This window comes from Struthio camelus, chromosome 15 (genome assembly GCF_040807025.1).
Source record: "Struthio camelus isolate bStrCam1 chromosome 15, bStrCam1.hap1, whole genome shotgun sequence".
Lineage (NCBI taxonomy): Eukaryota > Metazoa > Chordata > Aves > Struthioniformes > Struthionidae > Struthio > Struthio camelus.
The window spans coordinates 11428980-11441772 of NC_090956.1; the positions used below are offsets into that span (position 1 = coordinate 11428980).

At 41.0% G+C, this 12793-nt stretch overlaps 1 protein-coding gene across 6 annotated transcripts in view; it reads right to left on the reverse strand.

Annotated features, from left to right (window-relative positions):
* LOC104149687 (multidrug resistance-associated protein 1) overlaps positions 1-12793 on the reverse strand; it is an 88390-nt gene that overhangs the window by 34361 nt on the left and 41236 nt on the right. For 5 of the 6 annotated variants that reach the window (XM_009683447.2, XM_068908277.1, XM_068908278.1 and 2 more), the window contains 6 exons: positions 8863-9039; positions 7931-8056; positions 6493-6630; positions 5086-5211; positions 1626-1687; positions 715-846 (listed from right to left, as the gene is read on the reverse strand). In XM_009683447.2, coding sequence (XP_009681742.2) covers positions 715-846; positions 1626-1687; positions 5086-5211; positions 6493-6630; positions 7931-8056; positions 8863-9039 — 761 coding nt within the window. Of the gene's footprint in view, positions 1-714; positions 847-1625; positions 1688-5085; positions 5212-6492; positions 6631-7930; positions 8057-8862; positions 9040-9535; positions 9593-12793 lie in introns of those variants that run through there. The other variant, XM_068908276.1, reaches the window with a different exon arrangement.

Here is a 12793-nt window from a genome sequence, read left to right on the forward strand (position 1 = left end):
AGTCATCTGGCTTAGGTGTCCAGACTCCCAAAACAGTCAAAGGAAAGAAAGAAACTCCTCACTTTTACATCCTGAACTGCTGCTTCAACAGAGGCTCCACTTACTGTAGAGGGAGCCCAAGCTCTTAAATTATCTGGCTGCAGTTCATCTGTTTGAAAAGACTCACTCCTCATCCTTGGCTAACAAGCCACACACCAAAAATTACAATAATCTGCTCTGGACCAAGACTAAGGGAGAATTGATGCAGTTCTTCATAAAAAAAACACGCACATGCCATTCGTTCCTATTCTCAACGCACTTAAGGAGAAATTCAGACCTGCTGCTTGGGCCCTACAGAGGTAAGTTTGATAACACATGACAGACACCTCTAAATGGAGGCTGAGTAACTTCGGCTTTTGAACCTCAACATCTCCGAGGCACTGTCAGCCACACTGCCCCACAGCCTTTACATTTCGCTGTGCGGGGCTTCTGCAGCGCCCCATGCAGAGTCCAGAGCTACACAGAGGCACTGAGCTGACGGGACCAAAGTACCAGCCAGCTTCAGCTTCCCTAGTGCTTCACAGCACACATACGCACAGCTGTTTCCTCTTTCTTGCCATTTTACGAATACAGATAAAAATTCAAGTATCTAAACAAAAGGGCTTTTGACTACATAGTTTTCATTTCTATTAAGTGAAACTTTAAATTTATCATTGACAGGAAAACTGAACTTACCTCTTTGTCTTTGCACACTCTTTTGCCCAGTTCCTAGCCAAACCTGGCACTACCTCCTCAGACATGTCCTCTTTATTTAATGACCACAAATCCTTGGCTTCCAAAGGTCTCCGATAACCCTGAATCATCAACCTGTATTAGAAAGAATTAGCACTGTATATTTAAGAATACCAGAGATTCACATGCTGTAAGACAGCGGTCCTTAAACCCACTCCCAAAACAGAGCCAGCTCTTCGCAAAAACCCGTGCAAGAACTAGTACCTGTAGCAACACAGGTCTGGAGGCCGAACAGATACTTAGGCATGCGCATCCTCCTGCCCTTTACTGTGAGAATTAGCCATCAAGGATTCTGAATCACTGCATTTAAATTTTGGTGAGAATATAAGAAAGGATGAAGTGATTGTATTTGAAAGTCAGCCCGGCAATTAATATTCCCATGCTTAGCAAGCTGCAGAATCTTTACTAGCCTTTAATTTCACAAAGCAATTCCCTTCATCTAGCTTTCTATTGAAACTCTGGCCAAGTATCAACCACAACAGTATGACCAATACTATTTCATAGGTTTGTATGTTTTAATTCACAACACTCGCGTTGTGATCAAGTCATGGCATAATTAAAGATAAGTTAATGAAACAAAAGAACATACTGAACAAAAAGAGCTATCAGTTTCAAATACCTTAATTTCTACCTTCTTTTACTTCCTAGTCAAAATGATACTTTTTGATTACATTAGCAAACATACTAAACATACACCCTTAGCAAAATTCAAAATTGCAAACGAAATAAAGATTAATTTTTAAATTAAACTATTTACAAAAAAACCAAAATGATTACTGCTAGTTTAATTCACAAAGTGGAATTCTAAAACGCTATCTGATTTTAACTGTCTCTATGTAGCGTCTTGTTCTTACCCAGTGATCCACCAGAACGTGATTCTGGAGAGGAAAGAAGCACTGGACTCTGGACACGGATTCTAAGGAAGAGAAAAAGAAGTCAGCCTACATACAGCCTGACAGATACAGGGACGAAAGAAACAAAATCAAACAGAAAAGATGCTTTTGAAATTCTTTTTGTTTACATTTTTTCACGTTATTAAACTAGCTCTTGTTGTTATATAGAGAACTTGTGCAGAAAACAAAGGTACAAGCACAGCTTTAGGGCTGTCATCAGACTAGCCCACTGGGACGCAGAGAGAGCAGCGCTCCTTTTCAGTAATTTAACAAATAATTGAGAGAAGCTTTGTAAGACATGGCGCCCCAGACAATCTCTCAAAACGTCAGTCAGTGCCTACCTATCCATGCAAGATATGCTATCATGTGAGAGCTTAAATATAGTAATTGGCAGAGTTAGAAACACACATGAAGAATTCAGCTCTGCTGTTCTGCTAGTTAAGTGCTACCATGCCACCAAAACACGCACATAAAAGACAAAACACATTCATACACTCCATAAAAATCATCCAAAAAACCATCCCAAAACAACCACCACCAGTCCCTCATTCATCGATAAGCATGGGAAATTTAAGTACCCAGGCCTACACCAAGGTAGGCACCTAGCTGATGTTCTGCATCTGAAACAACCACTCTTCTGGGTATCATCCTCTCCCAACTCTTCTCCCAACAGAAAAAAGCAGTCATCAGACTGAGGCTATTTTATTTCCCGTGTAAATTACCTGACTGTATAAATACCAGGCTGCTTTGTTATTCCTACAAAAGCACAAATTGAATAACTTCTTAGAACCATAAATAAATGAATATATTGCCTTTATCGCAATACAATAGGGACTGACAAATGAAATAAAATCAAAATTAAAGAAAGAAATGTATGTATTAAAACAAAATTTAAAAAAACCATGAAGTCACAGGAGAGTTACTAAAGCTGGATTTATGCTTGGCTCTACTCTGCAATCAAATGAAAACCCAAGATGACGACTGCTGATTTTTTTCCCTATTTGTTTCTCTATGCTATTTTCAAGTCGGACTACAATACTGAAAGGAACATTGGAAGAATTTCTAGGCACTAAGGGTGATGTATTTGCAAAATTCCTGCAGAGACTTCTCTCTCCCTCTTTCACTGCTCTGATCAGCGTTTAAAGAATGCAAAAAACAACCACTTCTTTGGCACATAAACCACTGTTTTTATCGCAAACTATAATAGGAGCAACATAGGTATTTCCATCTACAAAAGTCACTAAACATAATTAGATTACTGGAGTGAAAACAGCCAGAGTCAAGTTTTTCCTAGATTTGCATTTTTCAGTGCATGTTTGTGTAACTCAGCTTTTTCGTTAAGCTGTATTTTGAAGTGTGCTGTAATCAAGCTACATGAAACATTTCCCCTCCTCTTCGCATGAAAATTCTTTTTGACCTTTGTAGGGAAAACGAGAACGTGCATGAGACAGCCAATTTTTTGGAAAGGGCTAAAAATTCAACATTTCCAAAGTACTTAAACACTTGTAGCAAAGCAATTGCAAGAAACTGAAACATATCGGCCTAACAAATAAAGAAATGTTTCTAAAGCAACTCGGGGAGGCCACAAATTAAATAAATAAACAAATAGCCTATTTTTAGCCTGTAGCCACTTCAGCATTCCTACCACAGACAAATTTCTACTTCAGCAAATACAGGGAACACCTTCCTTCCACTTCAGGAAAATTTCAAGACAGACTGAACTTTTTATAAAGTGCATTTTTTCTCTGTTTACTTTTTTTAGGTGGAAACTCTGGATTAAACAGTCAACTAGTTCTTGGACTAGTCCAAGAACTGGACCATTTGTTTAAAAAGGTGTTATATTGTTTGTGTAAAATTGACAGTGTAACAACTACATGTTTCACTTCATCAAAAAGAGGATTATTTTAAAATACTAAAGAACTATTAATCCTGACATTCACGCCAGAGAGAACGAAGACTGTTCAGCTGAACACAAGTGTTACAACTGAAGCTGTAACAAAAGCCTGGACTTGCATGATGCAAGCAAAGTAAAAACAAGAGATAACACCTATTAATTGATTTATATAAACAGCATTATCTACAGCTCAGAAATTTCACTGAGACCTGTGCGTTTACTTAAGCTAAAAGATAAAGACTTTGAGACTTACAAAGGTTTTTGTTTTGTGTATTTTCTATTAAAATAATCAGATACATCACTCACAAAAAATAATTTATATTTTAACTCTGCCCTGTTTCACAGAGACGCTCTTAAAAGTGCACTCAGAACACAAACCAGTGTATGCTCAAAGCATCTTGCAATTATTGTAATCGTGATCAAAGCAGAAAAGAAGGTTTCCATAAACCCACAGTATCCATCCAAAAACGTTTCATCCCTGAATGAGACGAAAAGAACCCAAAGATGAAAAGAATCCAAAGACTCAGCAGTATACTTTCTTCTCTCCAGGAATACATGCGCAGACAGTCTGCAGCGGTAATGCACAGCATCACTGGCACATTGGGTACTGAAGAGGAAGGCAACTGTGGAATCAGTTAAGTTTAACTGGTTACGATCCTTTGCCACAGTCACAAAGACATCTATGTCCCCCTCATACATTTCAGATTTCCTTCATCAGTCAGTGCCAGCTAACATCTGTGAGACCAGGACTACCCTTTCTAAAAAAAAAGGCAGAACTGAGGTCTCTAAGCTTGGCACATCCACCACGCTCCAGGCAGTGACCACAGTCACTCCACTGTGACTCAGAAGAGGCAACCATGGGTGAACAAGCAGAATAAACATCCTCCATCCCTTGGGTCACTTTAGATCCAGGCTGTATAGCAGGCACGTATAATTAGAAACATGCACAGAATGATCTAGGTTAAAAAAAAAAAATTCTACACCCAGACCACTCTGTAACTGCTATTTCTGTGGTTGATAGCGCTCCTTCAAATCAACCAGCTAAACTGTTGCTTAGCACAAGAGGTACATATGGAAAGTCAAGTGCAGCCATCTAGATTCACAGGTTTTCCAGATGCAGACTCTGCCCCACCTTCCGCAGGAAGGGAACAAACATCATTATGAGTTTACTGCCTACGTGATGGTACCAGATGAAGGGCGAGGGGAGAACGGAGAGTGTTTCAAATCAGTCTTTCCCACCAATTGCCAGAAGCACTACCAAATATAAATGTATGAAATTGCCTTCAGGAATGCTACTCAAGAATGTCTGGAACCGTATTTTCCGTCTCCGAAAGACAGGCCACCCTGCTTTGCATGTTACAGGCTTCATCCCCTGCTCCACCAATTAAAGAGCAGAAAGAACACTATTGCAAACTCAAGTCAGCAAGATCTGAATTATATGGCACCTGGGAGAACAGGGCCCTGTATTTCATTGTATGGAACAATTCAGGTATGATACTTGACATTCAGTATAGGCTGAGCACTTACAGGATCATTTACTGTTTCAGAAAACAAAGGTGGTCGTTCCGGAAAGCAGCACAGCATGAGCTGTACAAGTAACAAGATGAAGTAGCTACAGAAGGTCACATAGCGAAATGCATCCACTTCAGCATCCTACGAAGGAAGGTAATGTTCTGATTAGAAGGCCTGAGGAATTTCTTCGAAATAGCATGTTATTATTAACCATAAAACAGATCCTTAATTTAAACTCTACATCGTATGTAAATATTACAGCAAACCTATTGACAGGTGGATTCTGAGCTGCTGGTTAAACTGAAGCATGCACTAGCAAGCAGCCCTTAAGAAAACACCTGGCTTCTTCAGCAAAGCGCACTGTCCACCATTACACAAATTAAGGTCAATGCCTATTCTTGTAAAGGGAGGGAGAAGAGAGGGTGAAGATGATGAAAAATATCACAAATGGAGCCCCCGACTTTGTTTTTTTTGTCAGTCATTCCATGCATACAGACACATAAGCCTGTCTTAACGCTTTTCTGCGGGACGTGGTTTGTACCAACACAATACGCCCCAATTTGAAATCAAGGTGAGCTGCACAAGAGCAAGTCATTTATACGCTGGATAGCAAAGAGCTTCCGATACAAAGTAGTTAGTTAGCATGTTCACAGAAAATAAGAATCAGAGGAGCAGAACTTCGGTTACAGTTTGCTGTGGTCTATCTCCAGATGTTGCTCCATTGTTTAGACTGGGACTGATACATAAAGCTTAGCTCACAGAAACCAAGGCACAGGGACAAACATACACACAGAGCAGTCTAAAAAGTGTATCTATCCTTAACAGATTTAAATTTAAAAAAAAAAAAAAAACACGTTGGCAAGAAGTTCTCGAAAACTCACAACATGACTTAAAAGGTTTCAAAAAAAGTGATACGTTATTTTCAGGCAGCTCCACAACTGAACTGGTATTTGAAGTAGCTTTACTATAAAACTGACTGGCTCAAAAAACACTTCACCTGTGCACTTTCATTTCGTCTCAGCAGACACATGAGACCAAATTACTATCAAAACTAGCGTTTCAGGAAATCCACTGTATAATCAACAGGAAGACGACGTAATCTCCCAAAACAGCTTCATATCAAACATTATTAACTTTTATTGTGTTCAAGCAGAAATACCCCCTTTCTGGAACATCTAGCTAAACTTTCTTGGCAACTGTTGCTACAGTAAGATCATTATGAATTTCATTAGCATTTCAAAACCTGAAAAACAAGGGCCATTAAGTTTTGCTTTTATAACCCAAGGAACGAAGGTACACCGAATGGATCATTAACTGACTTGGCATCTCATACATTGACAGCTGGCATAATTAGCAAGCATCTACTCTATTATTGCAGTATTTGGGATTATTTTCAACTGAAGGAGGCTAACAATCACTTACCGTATTTAAGGCATGTATTATTTTGGATCTAAAAATTATTGTGGCACATGACAATGAGATGAACCAGAAAATCATCATTACACCTGAAGACTGGACTCCTTTTATTCTTTCATATTGTATTAAAAATGTGGCAAGCAACTGTGGACAAATAAGATAGAAATGTATTCACAATGACATATATTATACACGCATACAAGGTACTATGTTAAAGTGTATTATTTTAGCATTTCAAATCCAGTACCTCTCAAGTACACTAACACACGCATATTTTCAGTGCATCTCATCTTGTAAAAGTGTAATTCAAAAGCAACTTTAATTCGCAAATTCTCTGGAACGGTCAAGAATTGGAAGCGGATGGGAAAAGGAAAAGGGATATCTATCACATAAAAGCAAATCACCACATAGACAAAAAGGCCGTGAAAAGCTTTTTTTTTCCCCCCAATCTTTTAAAAATGTAAATCACAAATCAGTATGTAATTATCATGACATTTTATCCTAAGTATTTCCTGACTACTCCTTTTAAAACAAACAATCTTCCTACCACACAAGGAGCCAGAACCTCTACCAATACTGACCAAACGTTATTCTAATACTGTATTTTGAGTGTTTTCAGAGTCGTTCAGGAAAGTGGTACAACGTAGTAATCTCATTTGACCACTGCAACGTGCATTTTTAATCAGTCTGATAAAAGCTTCACACTTGCATCACTAAACGATCACAAATTAATGAAGAGAACTCGCATTGTCTGTATGTTTCAGGTTCTGTTTGGTTTTTGTTTTTTGAACTGTGTTTTACTGCTACTGTTCCAAGTCCGTAATAAATCTAAGACAACTGCCAATAAATGAATTGTAAGTCTTTTTCCTTGAAACAGAGGTTGCAATGATACTAATGTGGAAGTAGACTACATCTACAGATTTAAGCAGAAAGAGTTAGCTGGGGACCCCTAGGTGCCTCATGCTGCATTTAACACTTCCCACCATGCTATCAAACAACTTGGAAGAAAACACGCGCTAAAGATGCGTCACATGCAATACAAATTTGTAACGAGATACATAATAAGCCTTCAACAGTCTCTTAATGAAATTCAGTAAGTATGATTTGTATTATCTAGGCTTAATCAGTTTCTCTGATTTGACTCCTCCACCCAATGCTTGAATCAACTTCTTAAATGACCGTCTGCCAAAATGAAGCAGGATAACTAGCATCGACTTACGTGCTGACATGCAACATATTGAGTCAAGCTCAGTTTGGGTTTTTTTCCTCTTTAATACATAAAAAAATAAAAACAGCAGACATCAAAAGTCAACACTTCCCAGTTCAACTGCGAATTAAGTCTGTAAATAGAGACTGTAGCTTAGAGAATTACAACTCTGTGGATAAGAGTCAGACGCACGTTGTTTTAAAGCTTTGCATCATCAAAATCTGTAATAGAACTTACCATTGTAATACCCAATACTGTAGGACTAACGAGAAAAAATGGAGCTTGAAAAACATTTTGACTTCTTTCCCAGAAAGAGTAGAAAAGGTCTGCCCAGCAGACTATCCACAGTATTAAGCCCAAAGCCTAGAATATAAAAGTATGTTTTATACATCAGTTCACGCAGTCTGAAAAGGCCAATTAGGCAGCATAATACCTACACAAACACTAAACGTAGTGTGTTAGTGTAAGAGCAGTCATAATCAGACCACCTCTTTTTGGCAAGGCTACTTAGTAGCAACATACTGGAAATAACAGTATTTTTGTTTTACCTAGTAGATCCCCATTAGAAGGAAAAAAAAAAATCATATTAATCCTTAGTACTATATAATTAAGTGTATTATGAAGCAGGTAACTGGTGAATTTCACTCCTGAATAGAAGATTAAAAAGACAAACTCTTCAATACACCAAGCTAAATACTATATTCCTTCTTAAAACTTTCCACTTATTCCACAGAAAAACAAATATTACGAACTCACTGATTACTAGTTTCACAACAGAAACGGAATAGAACATCTGCATCGGCTCCAAAAGCCTGCGCTGTGTATTTCAGGAAGTTGACAGGATAATGAAGTCTTCTTGTTACTGATACAAAGGCCTCAAGATTGAGTTGACTCAAATTGCTCCTCTCCAACTGTGTTACAAAGGATTTGCATGCTTTTTTGACATGCCAGAATAAACTTCAGAAAGCCTACTACTATAAGGGCAACAGAAACACACAAGACTTGGAAAAAAAAAAATTCACACAAATTGAACAAGCAGCTTACAGCTGAACTGCACAATCTTAGTTTTGATGGAGTTTAACAAAAACAGCTGCACTAAAACATAGCTGAAAATAGAATCAAACCCCCCGAATACACTTAATAGGTTATGATTTTAAGAAGTCACAGACCGTTTTGGCTTTGTTGAGGTGTGACATCTGGATGTACCCCCTGTCATGACGACGAAGGTACAGGAAGTAGACTGGGAAGCAGGCCCACAGGTAAATGCAAGGAATCCAGACCAGGACTGTGTTCTGAAAGCACGGGGTAAAGTCTGGGTTTTCCGTGTGCCATGTCAGATTCCAATCCTGGGGAGAGAAAATGGAGCGAGTTGAAGAAAAAAAACAAAAACAAACACAGTACTTGAGTATTTAGAAAAGAAATGGTCACCGTCTTACTCTGTACCTTACTGTTTATTGATTTATACTTGTATTAAAGTGACTCTGTACTATTACGTATCTAACTTTATTGCATTTTGCATAGCTCAAGTTTTAAACCTTCACAAGACGGCATGAGTGTTGCTTGTCTTGGTTATACAACAGCCACCATTACAGACAGCTCACTCGAATGAAGCATTGGGATCTTTAACAGTATTAACCAAGGATTTTCACGTTACCATTGCAGAGAACTAAGGCAACAGCACTAAGCACTTCCCAATAAAATCACTGTGTGTATGTACATATAAAAATGCCCAGATATAGCCCCTCTCCAAATTAAAGCGTGGAAGTGTTATCCGGCACACAGTAAAAACGAACTGCATGAGACATCACTGCACTGTATGTAAAGTAGCTTCAGAGCACTGACATTTTCTGCAGCAAACCCAGCTGAGACTTTCCAGTAATTCATCAGAAGAGCGTGCAGAGCTAAGCAGAAGAGGCTTGCCCTTGCAGCTTGTTTCCTACTCAACAGGAAGATCTAAGCTAATATAAGTCACTGTTTCCCTACTTCTCTCAACATGATTCTCAGAACAAGAAAAGCCACCATGCATTTGAAAACAAAACTGACATTTACAGTAATCGAAATGTGATCACCATTTCCATTACTGGTACAAGGGCTATTTTTGACAGGCTATTTAGTAAAACGAACTGTCAGCCCATACCCTATACCACACCGTACTCATGATTGCCTGGAATTATGGAAATACGGTCTTGGAAGTTTCACCTATTTGTCAATTCCTTTTGTAAAATAACTGAATATTGTGCTAGCAAGTTACTGCCTTTGCTGTGAGATTATCACAGAGGGCACTTCCTCTCACATGCTGTGCACTTCTGCCTTTCCAGCACCGAACACCATGATGCAATACACAGAAATTGCTGCCGCAAAGGGGCTGCGGCAGTCGACGGCTGAAGCGCAGATCCGAGGCGTCTGGTTAAGAGTCACACAGCCCAGATAAGAAGTCACATGCTTGACGGCGTGTTAATTAGTTTTGTCTCAGCTGCAAAGCGCTTTTTTCAGAGGGTCACCCAGCTTGCAGCCACCCACACCACCAGTGCCGCTACTGCCACGTAATGGCATCCGCTAATCCTGCTTGTCGACAAACGCCTGAGCCGGTCACAAAAACGAGTGCCACTATCCACATTTTACAGACGAGGAAACAGGGACAAAAGGAGCGGAGGGAGCCAGATCTGCCCCCCAGCCGCGATGCCAGGGCTGGAAGCGGAGCGCTGCCTGCGGGGTCCTCAGGCGTCTCTCCTCGTTCATCCCCAGCTCCCACTGATTAAATAGAAAGCTTCAAACACAACTATAAGGAGAGGAAAACGTAGCTAAACAAAGAGCAACAAAAAATGGCAGAGACAGCTTGCTAAAATTTCAACTTGGCACTGACCAGTTACTTTATCACCGAGCTGGTTTCCCCCTTAAACTTGACCTTATTTTTTAAATTAAGGTGATAATGTCTAACCTGAAAACAAACAGACAAAAATCCTTCTGTGGAAAACATAAAATGTTTTCCTTCCCCACTTTCCCCTTATTTTCTGTCACAATCTGTGTTTGTGTCTTCTTTAGGCCTTCTTTCTAGAGAAAACAGGCAACGCGCAGGGTGCGCACAGATGATGTTTGCGTCCTACAATTCTAGAGCGCTCTAAAAATTCTTCTTTTTAATTTGTTAGCTTCAAGAAAAAAAGAAAACTCCTCTCTGAAGTCAATACAACCAATTCAAGTCAATCAGTAAACCCAAATTTTTCTAGGGATTTGCACTGAAGTAAATAAAAAAAAAAAACCCTACACTAGTGGGGCATAAAAATCCCTGATTACGTACGCAGAGGATCTACGCAGGGGTCGAGTGAGGTCCCCGGGAGAAGGCAGCGCGCCTGCCGTCCAACACGCGTTTCAGCTGAGTCATCCTTACGTTGAGCCACCACCCGGGCATGTGTTGGGCTATCAAATCGCAGCTGCTCCGTGCAGCACAACAGGCAAGAAAAAAGTCTCATGACTCTGCAGAACAGTTTACAATTCACAGATTCAAACTGTTAATATGATTATATAAACAAACTGACAGGATTTAATCAGCTTAAAGAAAAAAAAAAAAAGAGAACGAGAGCGAGCGCATGCGCGAGCTTTGATATCCTCTTATTTACTAAATAATTTTGGAGATCTACACGCTGCTTAAGAAAGTTACCACCTCGCTTCTGTTGTCGTTTTTAAACACTTGCTGCAAAACGACTCAGCCAGCTGGGGGCAAGGAGCGAGGCGCTGGTGCCGGCGTCACAGCTGCGCCATAACCGAAAGGAAGAGGCGCCGCGCGCGCGCGCCTGCGGCGGCAGGGTGTTCTGAAAGCGTGTGCTATCTTCAGTTCGCTCGTCCTTCACACCGAGACACTGCCAAATAACTTGCAGTAGGAGATGAGGCAACGCTATTTCAGGATTAACAGCAAAGTCAGAACAACTGGGCAGGTTAGGCAAGTAAGATGGCTGCTAGCATTTAGCAGCTGCAGCAACGTCAGCGTACTTTCTTCTGCGCTTCTCCAGGGTTTGATCCAGAGGCTGCTGCTATCGAGTATGAGTTTTCTGCTCATCTTAAATACGTTATTTCCCCCCTGCGCAGACAGGGAAAGGGCCACACACAGCTGAGGAGCAGAAGCCTGCTCCGTGTTACATTCGTTTCAGGTGACAACAGTTTGGGAAAAGCGTGCATGGAAAGACAGACACGACGTTCATGCCGTACTGTTCCCTTGCGACTCCCTAGGAGCAGCTCTCTCAGGCCGTGCCTCCGCGCAGCAGCGGCGCAGAGCCGCGGGCCGCCGCAGACGCCACGTCTGCACTGGGTGGGTGGGTGTGAGGTGGGGGGGTGTCGAGTGCTGGGTGCCCCCGGGGAGCGAGCAGGCCACCCGCCACAGCTCGTCTCCCAGCTCCGGGCTGCCCGCAGGGAGGCAGCTCGGCGCGAAGGGCGGCACAGGCCGGGCGCCGCGAGGAGCGCCGCCGCAGGAGCGGCTCCTGCTGCCGACTGAAACAGGAGCACCCCCCGTGCACCAAGTCAGGAAGGCCTCCCACGCGGGGATCTGTTAAACGGAAAGGCATATCCCGCACTCTGCCACTGTGCGTACCGCTGCTTTATAAGGTTCAATCCCAGCACTATAACGCGCCAATCTCACCGAGAAACCAACGCGTAATCACGCTCAAATTGCAACACTCAGCTACACAAGTCTAGACCAGTTCTGCCGTTATAAGACATGCTTCACTTTTGCTTTACATAATCCCACTTTCATAGTTGTATTTTTTCCAACACAAATACACTTTCTTTAAAAGTCAATGCAGAAACAGTCACTGAAGCAGACCTTTACGTTTAATAGGCATTAATTTGCAAAATTAGCGAACCTCATTGTTCTGACTCAAGTATTGGAAACACCGTTTTAGCATGTTCTATTAAAACAATAATCTGACCCATATTTACATCTCAAATACCAGCAACGCTTAACTTTTCACTCTGATGGATGCACCTAACGCTTCCATGTTTCAAGAGCGAATCAAGTGACAGAGATCCCAAAATTCATTGAAAGACTGCACAAACTAGCAGCCTCCCACCATGCAGCAGTCCAAAAAAATGGACTTATATTGCTTACTGGTC